General features: G+C 46.2%; 1 protein-coding gene across 1 annotated transcript in view; it reads left to right on the plus strand.

Annotated features, from left to right (window-relative positions):
• Positions 1 to 20,489, plus strand: part of Tmod2 (tropomodulin 2) — a 45,590-nt gene that overhangs the window by 13,892 nt on the left and 11,209 nt on the right. Inside the window, exons 3-9 of the mRNA XM_021631613.2 lie at positions 1,952 to 2,108; positions 3,508 to 3,630; positions 10,316 to 10,402; positions 12,565 to 12,695; positions 14,584 to 14,691; positions 18,770 to 18,913; positions 20,255 to 20,399. Coding sequence (XP_021487288.1) covers positions 1,952 to 2,108; positions 3,508 to 3,630; positions 10,316 to 10,402; positions 12,565 to 12,695; positions 14,584 to 14,691; positions 18,770 to 18,913; positions 20,255 to 20,399 — 895 coding nt within the window. The remainder of the gene's footprint in view (positions 1 to 1,951; positions 2,109 to 3,507; positions 3,631 to 10,315; positions 10,403 to 12,564; positions 12,696 to 14,583; positions 14,692 to 18,769; positions 18,914 to 20,254; positions 20,400 to 20,489) is intronic.

Here is a 20,489-nt window from a genome sequence, read left to right on the forward strand (position 1 = left end):
AATTCCTCCTGTCTTTACCTCCCCACCTTCCAAGTGTTGGAATAACAGGCATGAGCCACTACAACAGACTTTTTTTTTTTTTTAAGACAGGACTCACCATGTAGCCTTGTCTGGCCTGAAACTCACTGTGTAGCCCAGGCTAGTCTCAAATTCATAGAGATCCACCCACCTCTGCCTCCCAAGTGCTGGGATTAAATGTATACAACACTACAACCAGCCTAGAATTTTTGTTTTAAGATGGAGTCTCACTATGTAGCTAAGGCTGGCCTGGAACTTAGTATGTAGCCCAGGCTGGCCTCCTGTGTGTTGACTGTAAGCATACAACACCATGCCTGGCTTTAGATCATATTTTTCTCTTCTTGCTTCTTTTGTTTTTCTTGTGTTTGTTGTTGTTGTTGTTGGGTTTTGTGTTTGTTTATTTGGTTTAGTCATATCTCATAGAGCAAAGACTGGCTTCAAGCTCATTATGTCTGCAAGGAGAAGCTTGAATTTCTGATCATTCAGCCTCCACCTGCAAAGTACTGGGATAGCACATGCTACCACAACTGCTATTATTTTGTTCAAATATACAAAGAACGTGACGTTTGATGACAGCGTGTAGATGACGGTCATCATTGTATCAATTCCTAATGTTTTTGTCGGTTCCTGAAAAGCCGGGTAGCTCCTTAGGGTGTTTCTTTAGCAAGTGTTTTCTTCAGCCCTGATGACATCATCTGAAAGTTGGAGTCATCCCAAGTAGTGATTAAGATCTAAAGATGTAAGTAAATAAACCCATTTATATGGCATTCTGCTGTACCAGATACTCTGGATATTTGTTATTTTTTTTTTAATTTAAGTACAATGATTTATTCACATAAGGAAGGGATCTTGGGGCTTAACCAGCGCAGGCAGACATAATGCCACATGCCTGTCACCCCAACCCCTTGGGGGGCAGAGGCAGATTGTGAGTTTGGGTGAAGCCTGAGCAATGTGGTGAGTTCCTGGGCAGCATGGGCTACAAAGGAAGACCTTGGGGCTGGAGAGATGGTTCAGTGGTTAAGAGCACTGTCTGCTCTTCCAGAGGTCCTGAGTTCAATTCCCAGCCACCACATGGTGGCTCACAGCCATCTATACTGGGATATGATGCCCTTTTCTGGCGTGCAGGTGTACATGCAGAACACTCAGACATAAAATAAATAATAAATAAAATCTTAAAAGAGAGAGAGAGAGAGAGAGAGAGAGAGAGACCTTGATTTAAAAATCTAAAATAAAGCCAGATGTAGGGGCTTTAATCCCAATACTTGTAAGGTAGAGGCAGGCAGTTCTCTGGGAGTTTGAGGCAAGCCTGGTCTATATAGCGAGTTCCAGAAAAGCCAGTGCTATGTGGCAAAACTTTGTCCAGAAAAAAAGCAAAACACCAAAAACAAGAGTTAGCCATGTTGATACATGTTTTGAATCCCAGCCCTCAGGAAATGGAGGATCAGGAGTCAGGGCTAGCCTTGGTTACATAGTGAGTTCGAGGCCAGCCAGGGCTACATGCGACTGTGTCTCAGGTCTTACTTGGGCAGATATCGACATAGAGCATATTTCCTTACCCCACGGTTGTTTCTGGACGAAACAGGTTAGAAATATTCGAGGGTAGAGCCATCCTGCCTTAGGAGCCCTTGTGTGCACACCTGACCAAACCTAATGACAGTGGACACAGAAAGACCCTTCCTCTCACATTCTAGATGGCAGCTGCAGAGGGTCCAGGGGATGACGCTTCTGTCGCTGTGCCCCCTGGGCTGCTTGGGTTCGCTCTCTTAGGAGAGGAGGTCAGAACAAGCACGTCCCCACAGCCATCCTCGAGACCCCAGGCCTCAGCCAGTAAAGGCGCCCCCACTGCCTTCCCACTGACAGCAACCGAGAAAGAGTAAAGAAAGAAATGCAGTCTAGCAAACGTCCCCCCCCCATCTCGTCTCTGTCTCGTCAGAGTGCAATGCTACCAGCTGGATTCCGACAGAAAGACCAGACCCAGAAAGCAGCCACCGGCCCATTTGACCGCGAGCACCTCCTCATGTACCTGGAGAAGGAGGCTTTGGAACAGAAAGACAGAGAGGACTTCGTGCCCTTCACAGGAGAGAAGAAAGGTAGGGCCCTCAGACTGAACGTCTTGGGACTCAGTGCCCTTTGCGTATTGTGGAGCGCCAAGCAAAGGAGCTGGCCTTGGAGCAGGAAAGAAGCCCACGGACTACTCGGGGTGTTTTAGAGCATTGTGGCTCGTAGACACAGGTCCAACGGCCAAAGTGAACCCCGAGGTAAATTACAGCTCGTGGATGAGGACCATGGCTCCTCTCCGGGTTCATTGGTTATTGCAGATGCCCCCACTTGGGCACTGCTGTGATAGCCCCGAGGTCACGCTCAGCACATTGCTTGTTTGGTGGTTGTGTGCTCTCAGTATCCCCGCGGTGGACCTGGGTGACGCGGAGGAGGCTCTCCCTCCTCTGAGCTCCAGTGAGGTGGCCTGTGAGCCTGTCCTCAGTGGCAAGGAAAAGGCAGCCCTCGGCATGAGCGGACCCTGTCACTGCCTCTGTGCTGTGCACATCTGACAGGCCACACGCCACTGGGAGGGAAATTAAGAAAGTCGAGCTGATCGATGATGAGGTAGGCAAACAGCCATGGGTTACTGGGGAGAATGAGCTGTTTCTAAGGTAGCACAGTTGCTGTTGGACTTATCCAAATTTTGACAAGGATAAAGTATAATGTTAAAAAAAATCTTCAATAAAATTCCTCAAATGCTATGTATCACATAATGACAGAATAAAAAGAGAGAAAGCTTTTGCCATTTCCTCTCTGAGCACAGGAGTGGCTATGGCAAATTACCCCGTGGATCCAGGTTAATCTTCAGGAGGCTTGTGGCAATGGAGTTGGAAAGGAAGGCAGAGGTTCTCTGGGTATAAAGGGTGCACACAGTCACATCCTGTCGCTTAGGAGATGGCTGGTGGGACAGTGTTGTTGCTGTGACAGAAGCAACGTAGGGAAGGATGGGTCTATTTGGAGTCACAGTCCATCTTGGCAGCAGAAGCCTAAAGCAGAGGCTTACTTTGCATCCCCAGGCAGGAAGCAGATGGACGCTGGTCCTCAGCCCGCCTTCTCCTTTTCATACAATCCAGGATGCCAGCCCACGGATTGGAGCCTCCCTCATTTAGGGTGGATTTTCCCAGTTAACCCGATCTAGAAACTCCCTCATAAACACTTCTCCCGGAGACTTCTCTTTTCTAGATCCTGTCAAGCTGGCGATATTAACAATCACTGTTAGAAGAAGCTTAACTGCTGAAGTGAGCTCAGGGGAGTCCTGCGTGGTGAGAGGCAGGATTCCTTCCTTCTCAGAATAGATTAGCCCCAGCCCAGCGGGTCAGGAGCCTCAAACGCTATGGAACAGCTCAGTGACGCGGGTCTTTAATGCCAACGTGATCTCTTCTGTTCAGGCTGCCAGCCCTCCCCATAAGGCAGCAGCTCAGTCATCTTCGGTTTTCTTTTGATTTAAAGGGAGAGTGTTTATCCCCAAGGAGAAGCCTGTAGAAACTCGTAAAGAAGAGAAAGTGACCCTGGACCCAGAACTGGAAGAAGCCTTGGCCAGTGCCTCTGACACTGAACTCTACGACCTTGCAGGTTAGTTCTCAGGCCCAGGGCATGACCCCCAGGCATGCACTCACTCCCCCCAGCAAACCTGTGAGCTTCTGGTAGCTGCTGAGTACTGCGGGGCCACAGTGGCATCAGGCCTATCTTCCTCTAACACTGGATCCTGTGGCTGAGCAAGCCGTGCTGTAACCCATTCTGCTGTTCAGATAATGCCCATCCTACAAGACTCCTGTGAGAAACTGAAGAGAACAAATCTGAAATAGTGTTGTGAAGAGCTTAAGAGAAGTGAAACTGCAAGCTAGGTGTCGTGACCTATGTCTGAAGTAGTAGCACTGGTACTCTAAAGGCTGCTGAGGCAGGAGGATTATTGTGAGTTTGAGCCCGGCCTGGGCTATAGGATTGAAACCCTGTCTCAAAAAAGAAAACAAAATTAGAAATTAAAAAATGAATAAAGTAATATCCCCATATGCTTTCCAGGAGCCTCTACATTAAAACACACTTACGGACTTCATACATTTCATGGACACGGTTTTATATTTTTGGTTTAGTTGGTTTTGTTTTTTGAAACACAGTTTCTCTTTGTAGCCCTGGATGTCCTGGAACTTGCTCTGTAGCTTCTCTCCAGGCTGCCCTCAAACTCAGAGGTCCACCTGCCTCTGCCTCCCGAGTGCTGGGCTTAAAGGCGTGTGCCAACACCTCCTGGCTTCATGGTCACATTTCTATAGAGCTCTTGGTCGCCCTCACGATTGCCAGTGTAAGCCGATTTGTGCCAAGAGGTCAGCTAGCCTCGTTTCCTTAACAAACTGAAACACGATGATGATAGCAGGATTGTTATTTCAATTGATTTTACATGTATATCATATTGGGTACTTTTTGTTGCCCTCACCAGACACTGTGGACAAGGCGACTTTTAAAAGAAAGTGTTTAATTGAACTTATGGTTTCAAAAGGTTACAGTCTACGGTAGTAAAGCAAAGACATGGCAACAGGAACAGCTGAATACGCAGGAGGCGGAGAGAGAGCACACTGGGAATGAGTCGTTTAAAACCTCAAAGCCCACCCCAGAGACAAACCTCCAACAAAGCCGTTCCTCCTAGTCTTTCCCAAACAGGTCCACTGGCTCAGAACCAAGTATCCAAACAATATGAGTCCACGGTGGCCATTAGCATTGAAACTACCATGTAGATATAAAAAGCTCAAATAATACAAAAGAAATGAAAAGGAATTCTTTCCCCCAAATTAAGACCTTTCTTTTAGGGAAAAAAAAGTGATATGGGTGGGTGGGTAACACTGTAAGTTCAACCTGCCTGAGCTCTGCCTGCCTCTGCCTGTACATAGAAATCTCTTCCTTGTGGGAAAGCCTGCCCAGCCGTATTCCAATACGGCTGCACATCTGCACACATTTCCATCCATCTCTGACGATGTCAGCAGGTGACATCAGGTTCATGTGTCTGAATGTCTGTCAGAGGTCTCCATAGCATCACCTGGTGAGGTAGGTATTTGCCATGACTGGCCATCGTGGCCCTGTGGTTACTGTGAAGAGATTCCCTCCATGGTTACTGCTCTTCCCAAGGGTTGTCTTACAGCTCTATTGGAGTTGCCTAAAGGAAGACTTCAGGGTGGGACTTGATTCCCAGGAAACACCTGAAAAAGGAGAAAGGAAAAAAAAAAAAAAGTAATCACTCTGAAAATACTTGACCCTGGTATCATGTAATAAATCCGAGGAGATAGTGCAGCTAGAAACTGCCTCCATTCACCCTACTCGGCGGAGCAGACTTTCCCTAAGAACTCAGTGGGAAGCCTTCTCTGGGGATGAAAATCAAGCAGCGTCTCCTCTAGGGTGGATCTTTCTAGAAGACTGAGACTAATGTGAATGAAAGAGCTCCCAGCAACTGAGGACAACTGAGGGAGAGCTGAGGAGCATTGCCTGTGCTAGTGCGGACAGTAGTGAGTAGAAAGGCCAGCAGCTCAAAGGTGTGGTGATGACTCTTCTCCTTTTCCTCCCTTCCTCCCCTCGTGAGGTGGCACCAGGCACGTTCAGAGCAAGGCTTCCCCACTCCGTGAATGCTCCGAGGGGACACGCTCACAGAAAGCCCCGAGCGTGCCGTACTAACCTAGCCATTAGTCAAGTGAGCAACCAGCTGGGGTGAGGGAGGAGGCAGACTTCGTGGGCAGACAGTGGCTTTTCAGATCACACAGTTAGGGTGTGGCAGCCAGGGTTCAAACTCTGTGTGCGCCACATTATTGACTCCTTAACTGCGTGGCTACTGTTGTTACTCTGTTTTCAGTGCAAGGGACTGAACCTTGGGCATGCTAGATGAGTGTTCTACCACTGAGCTGTAGCCCCAGCCCTCGTTTGTTCAAACACAGGGTCTCGCTGTGGTAGTGTATGTAGGCTGTCCAGGCTGGCCTTGAACTCTTTCTTATACTGTATAGCTCCTGTATAGAAGGATTCTCCTGGAATCCTTCTGCTCCTCAAGTGCAAGTCACACACCTGCCTCTAACTCCTGTTTCGTTCTTTTTTTTTTTCTTTTGAGACAGGTTTACTGTAGCCCCAGCTGTCCTGTCACACTCAGAGATCCACCTGCCTCTGCCTCCCAAGCACTGGGATTTAAGGTGTGCGCCACCACTGCCCGGCCTCACTTCTGGTCCCGCTAGCTTCCCTTCTTTGTATTATGCTGGCTGCCTCCCTTCTAAAATGTAGCTCATAGTAGATCAAATAAGGATCTTGGGGGGCCCTGTGCCTCTCACCTGCGATTTCACCAGAAAGGAAATCTGTTTCTACCTGCCCAGCACCACCCTGCATGCCTGCTTCCTCGTGCCAGTTCTGTGTAACACTGGGCACTGACACCTTCATATGTTCAGCTGATCTTGAGTCCCTGACAGCCCTTCTCTTCTTTCCCACGTGGAAAGAAAGGACAGCTCCTTTTCCTAATGAAAGAGAACCACAGTCTTCCTGGTTTTGCCTGGGGGGGGAGGGGACCAACAACATGATAATCCATGTCACATCAGATCTTTAAAATCCTTAGACTCCATCAGGCTTATTGGTTCAGTGTTGACCTCAGGAGGCGGCAGCAGGAGGATTACTGCAGATCTAAGGCCAGCCTGGCCTGCGTGATGAGATCCAGGCTAAACAGGGCTACATAGTGAGACTTTAAACAAAACAAAATCTTTAGGTTGAATCCCACCCTTTTTTATTTTGCAGATATGCAGACTAAATGGAGGTGGGTAGGATGGCACCTAACTATAAATCACAGCATTTGGAAACAGAGGCAGGAGGATCACACTGAGTATGAGGTCAGCCTAGACTATGAGTGAGTTCCAGACCATCCAGGGCAATAACGCAAGACCCTGAATACAAAATAACAAGAAACAAAAACAAACAAACAAACAAAAAGCAGCTGAATGTTGAGTCTACTTCGCTAGGGCAACACTCTAGTTTCATTTCTTTTGCTATGACAAAACACCCTGATCAAAAGCAATTCAGGGGTGGAAAGGGTCTATTCAGCTTACATTGCCAACTTCCAGTCCATCATCAAGTCGGGAGTCAGAACATGAACTTAAGCCCCCTGTCACATCACATCCACAGCCAATAGCAGAGAGAAATAAACACAAAGACACGGCTACTTCTGTGCATCTGGCTCTCTTCACTCTTGCACAGTTCAGGGCCCAGCCCAGGACTCTGTGCTCACAGTGGGCTGGATCTCTCTGCATCGATACTCACCAAGACATCCCTCCCCAAAGACATGACCTCACGCCATGAGAGCTCCTCATTAAGATTCTCCCATTTGCCCTTCTGAGTGAGGATTGAGCATCTTACCCAGAGTCCTTCTTGCTTAGCTTCTTTAGGTGTACAGATTTTAGTATGTTTATCCTGTATTATATGTCTAATATCCACTTGTAAGTGAGTATATACCATGTGTGTCTTTCTGCTTCCGGAATATCTCACTCAGGATGATCTTTTCTAGTTCCCACCGTTTGCCACCAAATTTCATGATTTCCTTTTTAGTAGCTGAGTGGTATTCCATTGTGAAATGGACCGTCTCTGTATCCATTCCTTTGCTGAGGGACATCTGGGTTGTTTCCAGATTCTGGCTATTATGAGTAAAGCTGCTACAAACATGGTTGAGCAAATGTCCTTGTTGTATACTTGAGCATATTTTGGATATATGCCTAGGAGTAGTATATAGCTGGGTCTTTTTTTTTCTTTTTTTATTATTATCATTTATTACAATTTATTCAATTTGTATCCTGGCTGTGCCCCCCCCCCCTTGTCTCCTCCCAATCTCACCCTCCTTCCCTCTTCTCCCCCTATGCTGCTCCCATAGTCCACTGATAGAGACAGTCCTCCTCCCCTTCTACTTGACCCTAGCCTATCAGGTTTCATCAAGATTGATTGCTTTGTCTTCTTCTGTGGCCTGGCAAGGCTGCACCCCCAGGGGGAGGTAATCAGAGATCCTGCCACTGAGTTCATGCTAGAGCAAATCCCTGCTCCCCTTACTAGGGACCCCACTTGGAGACTGAGCCTATGAGCTACATCTGAACTGGGGTTTTCGGTCCTCTCCATGCACTGTCCTTGGTTGGGGTATCAGTCTCTTCAGGGTCCCCAGGGCTCCATTTTTTAAAAATTTTATTTATTTTTTAGTAATTACATTTCATTCACTTTGTATGCCAGTTGTAGCCCCCTCCCTCATTCCCTCCCAATCCCAACCTTCCTCCCTCATCTCCTCCCATGCCTCTCCCCAAATCCACTGATAGGGGAAGCCCTCCTCCCCTTCCATTTGATCCTAGCCTATCAGGTCTCATCAGGACTGGCTGCATTGTCTTCCTCTGTGGCCTGGTAAGGCTGCTCCCCACTCAGGGGCAGGTGATCAAAGAGCCAGCCACTGAGTTCATGTCAGAGACAGTCCTGTTCCCATTTGCCATGGGCCACATCTGTGCAGGGGTTCTAGGTTCTTTCCATGCATGGTCCTTAGTTGGAGTATCAATCTCAGAAAAGACCCCTGGGCCCAGATTTCTTGGTTCTGTTGCTTTCCTTGTGGAGCTCCTGTCCCCTCCAGGTCTTTCTATTCCCTGCCCCCTTCTTTCATAAGATTCCCTGCACTCTGCCCAAAGTTTGGCTATGAGTCTCAGCCTCTACTTCAACACCTTGATCAGTAGAGTCTTTCAGAGTCCCTCTGTGGTAGGCTTCTGTCCTGTTCACTGTCTTCTCCTGCTTCCGATGTCTATTATGTTTGTCCTTCTGAATGAGGATTGATCATCTTCCCCAGGGTCCTCCTTAATTAGCTTCATGACTATAGATTTTAGTATGTTTATCCTATATTATTCCTATATTATATGGCTAATATCCACTTGTGAGTGAGTATATACTGTGTGTGTCTTTCTGCTTCTGGGTTACCTCACTCAAGATGACCTTTTCTAGTTCCTACCATTTGCCTGCAAATTTCATGATTTCCTTATTTTTAATATCTGAGTAGTATTCCATTGTGTAAATATACCACAATTTCTGTATCCATTCCTCCTTTGAGGGAAATCTATGTTATTTCCAGCTTCTGGCTATTACAAGTAGAGCTGCTACAAACATGGTTGAGCAAATGTCCTTGTGTACTTGAGCATATTTTGGATTATGCCTAGGAATGGTATAGCTGGATCTTGAGGAAGTGCTATTCCTACCTTTCTGGGAAAGCAGCAGATTGATTTCCAAAGTGGTTATACAAATTTACATTCCCACCAGCAATGGAGGAGGGTTCCCCTTTCTCCACATCCTCTCCAGCATGCGTTGTCTCTTGAGTTTTTTATCTTAGCCATTCTGATGGGTGTAAGGTAAAAATCTCAGGGTCATTTTGATTTGCATTTCCCTGATGACTAAAGACGTTGAGCATTTGTTTAAGTGTTTCTGTGCCATTTGATATTCCTCTATTGAGTGTTCTGTTTATCTCTGTACCCCATTTTTTAATTGGATTAAAAAAATATGGGCCCAGGGGTCTTTTCTGAGACTGACACTCCAACCAAGGACCATTTATGGAGATAACCTAGAACCCCTGCTCAGATGTAGCCCATGGCAGCTCAGTCTCCAAGTGGGTTCCCTAGTAAGGGGAACAGGGGTTGTCTCTGACATGAACTCAGTGGCTGGCTCTTTGATCACCTCCCCCTGAGGGAGGAACAGCCTTACCAGGCCACAGAGGAAGACAGTGCAGCCAGTTCTGATGAGACCTGATAGGCTAGGATCAGATGGAAGGGGAAGAAGATCTCCCCTCTCAGTGGACTGGGGTAGGTACATGGGAGGAGAAGAGAGAGGGTGGATGAGGTTGGGAGTGGATGAGGAAGGGGGCTACAGCTAGGATACAAAGTGAATAAATTGTAATAAATTAAAAAAAAATATTCTCTTTCCAGGTGACTCTAGGTTGTGTCCACTGTACTTTTAAGACTATCAGCACAGGGACCTAGCAGTGTTTCGGTGACTAGACGGTATGACTGCACAGTTGTTTCTCAACTCCACAATGACCCTGTGCATTTAAGCACACAGAGCTACCAACAGTGTCTGAAGGATTCCAGTTTATTGACTGAGGTGCACACACCACACGCCGTGCAAAGACCGGGGACCTGGAGGCTCTGTGCCATATAAAGGATTGTTCTGCTAGGTACAAATCAACAGCGTGGCCATCCTAACATGTGTTGCAAAACTTAATGCCTGTTATTGTTGCCTGTGTTTTCAGCTGTCCTTGGAGTCCACAATTTGCTCAACAATCCCAAGTTTGATGAAGAGACAACCAATGGCAAAGGTCGCAAGGGGCCTGTAAGGAGTAAGTTGATGAGGAACCTGGGAACTTGGGAAGCTTCGGAGCCTCTGTCTGGTGCCTACTGGAGAGAGACGAAGTCACTGGGCTCTGAGCGATCAAACCAGGTGGAGAAGCTGACAGTGGGCACTTGGCCTGGCAGTGTGGCTAGAACCACAGAACACACATTCATGCCAGGTTATCTAGTGGGGGGGGGGAATCCTGATAAAAAGTTTGCAGGGTTGGCTCAGAATGCAAATAAAGTTTCATGTTCCTAAGGAGATTGTCATCAATGAGGGAAGCTTGGCTATCTTCCCTTTTCTGTCCCAATGTCTTTTCATCTTGACAATGGATGCTAATTACTGAACTCTAAGTACAGACTTCTCCTAGAAAGCAATAACGATAGCCTGGCATGGGCAAGCTGCAGCCTACTGTCATCTTCATTAGGCATTCATTAAATAACCTTCTGGGTGGCAGGAAGGTTCCGGGCATATGCAGAAAGATCTTTTCCAAAGGAACTTAACCAGACTAATCAGTTGGTCCTCACACTGTGAGATCTGAGGGAACACAGATCCTGGCTTCTGGGTCAGTCACTCATTACTCTCTCTGAAGGAGGCCTCGGAGGTACTGTTCAGTCTTGGGAGCTTCTGGTTTCCTTGGTTAGTAACTGGGACGAGGTCTTGTTACTTAGCTTAGGATGGCCCCAAACTCCTCTGTCCCAGAGTCCTCCCCTCCCAGCTTCTTGAGTATGCTGCTGATGTGTAAGAGCTCTCTGCACATTAGAATATTAATCCTCTGTATGTTACATGCACTCCAGATACTTTCTGATAATTTGATGTGTGTTGCTTTGTTGTTGTCATTTGGCTTTTGTTTGTTTTGAGACAAGCCTGAAATTTAGGTGGTAGCCCAGGCTGGCCTGAGACTCATGATCCTCCTGACTCAGTCTCCTAAATTCTGGTATTACAGGCATGTACTGCTATATCAGGCTCAAGCCACTTGTTTTATTTATTTGTTTATTTTTATGTATACAGTTGGTTTTATTTTACATGCATATATGTTTAACACATGCATATCCAGTGCCCAAGGAAGCCAGAAGAGATCCCTGGGACTGGACTTACTAATGTTATAAGACACCATGAGGGTACTTGGAACCGAACTTCCGTCCTCTGCAAGAGTAGCAAGGGCTCGTAACTGCTCAGCCATCTCTCCAGCTCCCAATAATTGCTTTTAAGATGTCTTTCATTCTCCTTTTCCCTTCCTTGGTCTTTCCACCAAGGAAACCTTTCTTTAGCTTTCTCAAAGCTAAAGATACAAAATGAAAATTGGAGGAGGGCAGTGATGGAGAAGCCAGAGGATTATTAATGTTTGGGACCTGGGGGTAGAAGTGTAGTTCTCAGTACACTTCCCAGCAGTACAATATAAGCTTTAAGGAGGTCCTGGGTTCAAGTTTTGACATCACACAAAAAATTTTTAAAGGATTTGGGAAATGAAGAGCCTCATTATGGTACCATTTTTGCATCTCCAGAGCAGATGGTCCAGGGAAGATAGCATGGGAGAAGTCTCTATGGTACAGCAGTGACAGCCAGTGGATGTCTTGGGGTTGGAGTTTGCTCCAGAGCCTTCTGCACTTGGACTTGATGCAGGGTCAGCCACCGAGATGCCTTGTGGTAGCTGAAAAGCATCTGACTTCCAAACTGACTCAGGAAGGCAGATAGCCACTGCCCTGCCTGCTCAGTGAGAATACACTTACTAACGTTGCTGTTGGGGAGTTAGACTCCACGGGAAAGAATGGGGCTTCCTGGGGAGGTCCTCTCTAGTCTGATAGAGGACTCCTTGCTCTTAGTGTACTTTTTTAAAACTCGTATTTATGTTTCTTAGTACTGCTTTCTTCTCTCTCCCAATCCCTTCCAACACTCCAATACCAGACAGGAGAGAAAGGTTAGTGGGGAGAGGGGGCATAGCTTTTCTTCTTGTGTACTTCCTGCTGGCTAGGGTCATCGGGTTCCTTGGGGCAAGTCCAATCTTCATTTTAGGATATCTCCAACTTCTCATCCATCTGCAGCTGGCAAAGGGCCCGGCTGCGGACAGTGTGAACCAGTCCCATATCCTACATCTGGGATCAAAACAAAGAGATATTTACATCCACAACACCATGCACTTTCTTTTACAAATTAAAACTTTTGTTTTAGATGTCGTCAAAGGTGAAAAGGCCAAGCCAGTGTTTGAGGAGCCACCGAACCCCACAAATGTGGAAGCAAGTCTGCAGCAGATGAAGGCCAATGACCCCAGCCTTCAGGAGGTCAATCTCAACAATATCAAGGTATGTCAGTCATTGCTATTACCTGTTGGCTTATCCTGGCATCACAGAGCTGGCTGGAGGTCGTTGACTTCTCACTTTTACACTGATCTCAGACAGAATGATCTAGTCAGAAGAAATGGGTCTGTGAGAAGAGTAACTTTTTGAATCATAGTACCCAGGCCTGCTGCTGAATAATGTCAGCTGTTTTGTTGCTTTTCTTTTCTTTTCTTTTTTCTTTTATTCTTTTTTTCCTTTCTTTATTTCTTTCTTCTTTCTTTCCCTTCCTTCCTTCCTTCCTTCCTTCCTTTCTTTCTTTCTTCCTTCCTTTCTTTTTTCTTCCTTTCTTCCTTCCTTCCTTCCTTCCTTCCTTCCTTTCTTTCTTTCTTTCTTCCTTCCTTCCTTCCTTTATTCCTTTCTTTCTTTCTCTCTCTTTCTTTTTCTTTCTTTCTTTCTCTCTTTCTTTCTTGCCAGTTGTGTTTGGGCCATTCAGCTTCCAGTTCCTGGCCCTCAAGGCAGTGTCTGGGGCCCCTCTCCTGGTGTGGGCCTCAAGCTAGACCAGCCATTGGTTGGCCAGTCCCACAGGCTCTGAGCCACCATTGCTCCAGTCTATCTTCACAGGCAGGACAGCCTGTAGGTTGAAGCTTTTGTGTCTGGGTTGGTCTCCCAGTGCCACCAGCAGCCTTGCCTCATTAAAGACGATGGCTGGTTCAGGCTCCGAATCCTCCATTACTAGGAGTCCTTGCTAGGGTCACCCTTACAGGTTCCAGGAAGTTTCCACTGTAGTGGGGCTCCACATCGACTCCCAAAGGCCCCCAATTCCAGTCGTCTCTCCCCCTTCATGTCTTTAACTATGTGTATAGTTGTCTTGTGTGGATATGAGTCCATGAGTGAAGCTTGCCTGCAGAGGCCAGGAGAGGCCATTGGATCCCCTGGAGCAGGAATTACAGGCATTTGTGAGCCACCCGACATGAATGTCCACTGCTGCCCCTTGCTGCTTTCCACAGTGGCCAGTACTGTGCTGTGCAGTTTATAAGAAGGAGTACAGGCACACATGTATGCATGAAAAACACTCATAAAATACAATAATAAATCTAAAAACTAAGAAGAAAGGAGCACAAATGTGGTAGCTTACACCTTGTACCCAAAGGAACCGCTCCCAACATGGCACTTCCGTGTGTCTGTGGGCAGGAGACCTCACTTTGTAGCACTCCACCTTGTAGAGGTGGAAGCAGCGGGATCACCATGAGTCCGAGGGCGCTTTGGCCACATAGTGAAAGTGAGGCCAGACTGAAGCCAGCCTGGGTTCCAGGAACCCAGTTAAGAGCCATCCAGTATAACTTTTTACTTAGAAACGTTAGAGTGGGAGAGAAACATGAACCAAATGTTGGCGGCATGATGTGGTTAGCCCTAAACTGCCACGGAATTGTAGGAAAGGAAACTTTTGAAGCTGCCTAGAGAACTCATAAACAAGAGGAGGTATTTCAGTCGGGTCTCCGGAGGTGGGCAGTTAATAATTAAAGGAAAAGACGGGAAGAATTTTTAGGTCACGGAGAAAAGCATATCTCAGGGTATGTATGTGAGAGACCATAGTTATTAACCTGTCCTAGAATATAGACAATGAGGAAAATAAAATATTTTGCGTTGCATTCCCTTAATAGCCACTAGGAGGCGCCTTTCACTCAGACTAGAATGGGTAAAAAAAAAAAAAGTTGAAAGAGGCCATGTAATCAGCCATCTAAATATAGGTGATACTTGAAAGGGGAACTTGCTGACAGTGGAGCTCGGTAACAGAGCACATGCTTAGCACATGTGAGACTCTGGATCCAGTCAAAACAGAAAACAGTGTTCTCAAGTTGAGGGTGAGTGTGCCGTGAACGGCTTGTAACTGGCCCTGTCTTCTGTGCTTTAGAACATTCCAATTCCAACCCTGAAGGAATTTGCGAAGGCCCTGGAGACCAACACCCATGTGAAGAAGTTCAGCCTGGCTGCAACCCGGAGCAATGACCCTGTGGCCCTTGTAAGTGAGACTTGAAACATGACATGAAGTCATTTAATTCACCAGAGACTCTTTATTTTTAGGTTCTTCATATTGTTTAAAATTAGCTAACGTGGCTTTTAGTTGTTTTGAGAGATGGTCTTGCAAGTGTTGCCTGGGTTTTAAACTATGTATCTTGGCCTGGCCTTGAGTTCCCAGTAATCCTTCTGCCTCAGCTTGCCTACTGCTGACATTTCCTTTATTGTTATTATTATTATTTTACAATTTATTCACTATATATCACAATTAAGCCCCTCCCTCAACTCTTCCCAGTCTCACCCTCCCTCCCTCTTCCCCCCATCACCTTCCCCTAGTCCACTGAAAGGGGGAGTTCTCCTCCTCTGTCATCTGCCCATAGCGTATCAAGTCTCATCAGGACTGCCTGGATCCTCTTCCTCTGTGGCCTGGCAAGGCCGCATCACCAGGGGCACGTGATCAAAGAGCAGGCAACTGAGTTCGTGACAGAGGCAGTCCCTGCTGTAGTGCTAACACTTCAGACATGAAATCACCATTCCCAGCTAACTTATTTAATCAGTTAAAAATCTTGGATCTGGGGGGCTGGAGAGATGACTCAGTGGCTAAGAGCACTGTGTGCTCTTTCAAAGGACCTGGGTTCAATTTCCAGCACCCACATGGCAGCTCACAACTATCTACAACAACAGTTCCAAGGGATCTGACACCTTTACACTAATGCACATAAAAATAAAAATTAAATATTTTTTTTTAAAAAAGAGTTTAAAAAAATCTTAGATCTGGCCAATTTACTCTAACAAACTTATAACCCCAATACACAAGCTTTGAGCCTATACGGTGAGCACATTGACTTAACTGGATTCTTGTCAGCGCTGCACTTTCCAAAAGAGAAAAAAGACAAGCGTCTTGGCATTTAGCTAAATAAATATTTAGAGTTTGTTCTGTGTTGAGAAAAACCATTCTGAAACATTCACTTGTGTAGTAACTTTCTGCAAAACAGTCATTGGATGTTATGACCCCAAAAGCCTACTTGAACTTGGCATGTTTATAATAGACATCAGAGCATGTTTTATCTTTATGTGCATTCATGTGCCAAACATACTTTAAACAACCAAAAATACTGAACCATTTCAGTTGACATTCAGTTCATTAGAATATAATAAGAAAAATTATAACCAAAACCCTACTCCTTTTATGCATTTTGGGTAATTCAGCCAAACAAGAAAGCTAATCAGTTCAAGTGAATACTGTCACTGCCATTGCTCCTGTCTGCTTTTCCTATCATGGGCCACTTCCGTGAGGAATCCAGGAATGCAGCTCTGATCACTAAGCTTGGCGTGCATTGCCTCACCCAGGCATCACTAGCGCTCTAGCTATGTGCTGCTGTTAGTTCCCACTGTAACAAAAGAGGGGCGAGTTTATCCCACGCGTAGCAAGTAATGTCAGAGCCGAGAGGCACCACTAGGCCTTTCCGGTTCCACTACCTGCGTTAACACGCAGCCCTGCTGTGGTCCATTGACTGAAGGGCGTGATTGACAGGGACTCTGGGAATCGACCTGTGAGTCTACAACTTCAGCCACTCTGCCCTCAAGTCAGACCAGAAAAACAAAGTTGTCTTAGGCTGGAGACGTGGCTCAGCGGTTGAGAGTGCTTGTGGCTTTTCCAGAGGACCCGAGTTGATGCAAAGCACACACTTAAGACAGCTCGCGAGCCCTTGTAACTCCAGCTCCAGGGGATCTGATGTTCTCTGGCTTCCCTGTCTACCCCATGGATGTGGTGCACAGACACACTTTCAGGCGTGTGTGTGTGTGTGTGTATGAGTTCAGGGTTCTTGAAGTCTTGAAGAGGGTGTTTGGACTCCTGGAGCTGGAGTTACAGGTGATTGTGAGCTGCCTGACGTGGGTGCCGGGAACCGAACTTGGATCCTCTCCAAGAACAGCGTGTGCTCTGAACCGCTGAACCATCTTTCTAGCCCCAGAAAAATCATAGTTTTGTTTAATCCCATAGAGCGCAGAAAGCAAATCTTCTCTTGAGGCATGTATTTCTACTCTAATTATTTATATAACATTGAAGAGACCGTGTCTATGTTATTCTGACATTATTATGCCAGCACGTGGGGTAGACGCTCAGATATTTGCTGAACTGAGGTGAACTTGGGGGTAATACCTCTGAGTTATGTTTGGCTGTGCGTGCTCCATTTTGTTCAGTTTGGGAAAAAAGTGTTTTCTGAAGTTTGAGATAAAGCAACATGACTTTGGCTGCCTGCCAGGAGGCCCTGCAAGTTTTTGTAAAGAACTAATTGCTCTGACATCCCATTATGCTGGAACTGAAAGTCAATGCCAAAGCTTAGCGTGTCCCGTAAGGAGAGGCTTGCCGTACTCCCGCCTCGTGCTCTGATTGAATAAATGTATCTTGAATTGCATAGTATGGTGTGCCATCAGCCCATAGCCCTGGGCTTTCAGTTCTAACAAGTGTCAATACACAGGATTTTTAATTCTGTCCCCGTGATTCCCAGCTCAAGAGCTCTCTTGCTGCCGGGGCACGCTGGCAGGGGCTGGAGATGTTTGGAGTTGGGACGAGGACATTTGTAAGGTCTCAGAATCCCGAGAGGCTGCTAACCAGCCTACAGAACGCAGGACACGCACAGCAAAGAAGTCTCCAGGTCCAGATGTTAGCCATGCAGAGGATGAGAAACCTGCCAGGACTCCTGTGGCATTCCCTTCTCTTCCTTCTTCCTGTCTTAACTGCCATTAAAGTAATTAAGATAGTTTTAGGGCTTCCCTGGTCTACTCCCTAGAAGCAATCACTATTAGTAATTTGTTTTGCATTCTTCTTCTTATTGCCTTTATAACTTTAATTAGAGTGGCTGCCAATCCCAAGTGTTTATTTCACTTGAGGAGCAGAAGGTCAGGCCATAGCCTTACAGGTCCTGACTCAGTTCATGTTCATCTGCGTGAGGCCAAAATATTCTTAAAATATCTTATGTATATTTATATTTAAATTTCTGAAATAGTGTGGGTTTATCTGCATGTATCTGTCTAGGTGAGTATGTGCACAGGAGTGAGGCCATAAGAGGGCACTGGATGTCTTAGAGCTGGACGTACAGGTGTTTGTGAGCCTCTCGATGCTGGGATCTGGACACTTGTCTTCATGATTGAGCAGAAAGCACTCTGAACCGCTGAGCCACCCCTCCAGCCCCAATTATATGTATATTTTTAAAATTTGTTTGTACAGAGATACTTCAAACTGTTATTAAAATATGTTCTTTTAGCAATTATGTTGTCTTAACTCTTAAGAGGTAGAAACAGGAAATTCAGCTTATGGCAGCCTCAGTTATACAGCAAGTTCAAGGCCAGCCTGGGCTACCTGAGTCTGTCTTAACACACACACATACATACACAGACACACACATACACACAGAAACAACAGAGGCTGTAGAGACCGACCAGTGTTTAAGAGAACTGGCTGCTCTTCCTGAGTTTTTGTTCCCAAAATCCGCATGGTGCTCACAACTGTGTGTAACTCCAGTTCCAGGTGATCCAACACCCGCTTCTTGTCTCTGCTGGCTCAAGAACACACACTGTACACAGACATACATTCAGGCAAAACACCCATACGTAAAAAAAAAATTAAATTAAATTAAACTGAAAAGAGAAAACATACACCATGTGGGTGCTGGGAACCAAATCCAGTCCTCTGGAAGAGCAGTCTGGGTCTCAACTGCTTCTGCTAAGCTACTTTAAATTTTTGTTTTGTTTTTTTTTTTTTGTTGTTGTTGTTGTTGTTGTTGTTTTTAATTCGTGGTTTCTCTGTGTAGCCCCGGCTGTCCTGGAACTCTCTCTGTTGACCAGAGATCCACCTGCCTCTGCTTCCCGAGTGCTGGTACTAAAGGCATGCACCATCACCGCACAGTACTCTTTTCATTTTTAATTGCAATTCTGAATTTAAATTTTACTTAGAGATGAAAGCATTACCTATTAAAGGTTTTCTTTAAAACTATAAAACCATCTCTTTCGGTTTAATTTGGGAGGGAGATGTTCATGAAACCAACCTTTGGAAGCCCTCATGACTGTTTTTGTACACTAAGGCCTTTGCAGATATGCTGAAAGTCAACAAGACCTTGAAAAGTCTAAATGTAGAATCCAATTTTATCACTGGAACTGGAATCCTGGCCCTGGTGGAAGCGCTTCGGGAGAATGACACCTTGACAGAGATCAAGATTGACAACCAGGTGCGGAAGGGGAGGTGGGGCAAAGCCAGCTTATATCTTAGACAGTGGGGTGGGGGAGACCCCACAGAGAGTGGGCTAAAGCGCAAAGGTCCGTGTGGACTTGATGGGGTCTTCTGGCTTTCCTAAGAATCGTAACAGTTCCCTCCCCCACGTGTGTACATGCATCCATGCCTGTATTCATGTTTGTGTGCATACACTTGTGTGTGTGCGCCTGTGTGCGCACACCAGAGGTCAGAGGTCAGAGACATCTGATTCTGGGGCTATAGGAGGTTGAGAACTGCCCAATATGGGTGATGGGAACCAAATACAGGTCTTCTGAAGGAACAGCAGGTGCTCTTCACCACTGCACCCTAGATCTTTACTGACTGTTGGATATGGATTCCAGGACAGAAAACTCAGTAGCTTTTCAGTCAGACCTTTCCTCTGCTTAAGAAACATCCCTGCTTCAATCCCACTAGCACTGAATAACTCTGAAGCACAAATATTAGTTTTGCTTGCACTCACTCAGGAATTACCTTCTCTTTATTTTGGTGGGTTTCGCTTCATGTATTTGTTTTGAGACAGTCCCATTAGTTAGCACAGGCTAGCTTTGAACTAAAGATCTTTATGCCTCAGTCTCCCAAGCACTGCAGTTATAGGCATAAACCCAGCTCATCTCTTCTTTGGGAAGGATTTTTTGTTTGCTCTTGGGTTTTGTTGCTGCTGTTGTTATTTTTGTTCGGGTTTGATTTTGGTTTGGTTTCCTCTTACTTATGTGTATGTTCATGTGCCATGTGAGCGTGTGAATGCATGCATGTGCGTGTGGAGGTCAGAGGTCGATGTCGGGTGTCTTCCTGTCGCGTTCCACTTTAGCTTTAGCTTTTGTAACAGGGTCCTGCCGCAGGACCTGGAGCTTGCCGATTGGCTAGACTGGTTGACCAGCGACCTCTGGGGCTTTACCTATCTCTGCACTCCCAGCTACGGAGACATAGGTTCATGTCGTCATGCCTGACTTTATAGCATGGTGTTGGGGATCCAAATTCAGGTCGCCTGGAAGCACTTGAAGCCCCTGAGCCGTCTCCCCAGCCCGTTTTCTTGGTTTTGTTGCTGTTATTGTTTGTTTGTTTATTTGGTTGGTTAGTTTTGTTTTTCACTTTTGAGTACCAGCAGACTGGGCTGTCTACATTTTGTTTCTAGACAAAGAACCAGACTCAGTGACTGTGCGAGAGGGACCATCTCAGGTGGCTTTCTCTCTCTCGGTCTGAACCTTTTTGTGGAGGTAGCTATGTTGTTTTCCCCTGTAAGTAACTGCTTTCTTTCCCTTCTTGTTTACCCCATGTTGGTGTGTGCTCCTGCAAACAGAGGCAGCAGCTGGGAACGGCAGTGGAGATGGAGATCGCTCAGATGCTGGAAGAGAACTCAAGGATCCTCAAGTTTGGATACCAGTTTACCAAGCAAGGGCCACGGACAAGAGTAGCAGCTGCCATCACAAAAAATAACGACCTGGGTAAGGCAGATGTGATATGTGCTGGTGACAATAGGAAGAGCGCTGGCAACATTCATCTCCCCACTCCAGAAGCAGCATCTTGACACCATG

This window comes from Meriones unguiculatus, chromosome 6 (genome assembly GCF_030254825.1).
Source record: "Meriones unguiculatus strain TT.TT164.6M chromosome 6, Bangor_MerUng_6.1, whole genome shotgun sequence".
NCBI classification, from domain to species: Eukaryota; Metazoa; Chordata; class Mammalia; order Rodentia; family Muridae; genus Meriones; species Meriones unguiculatus.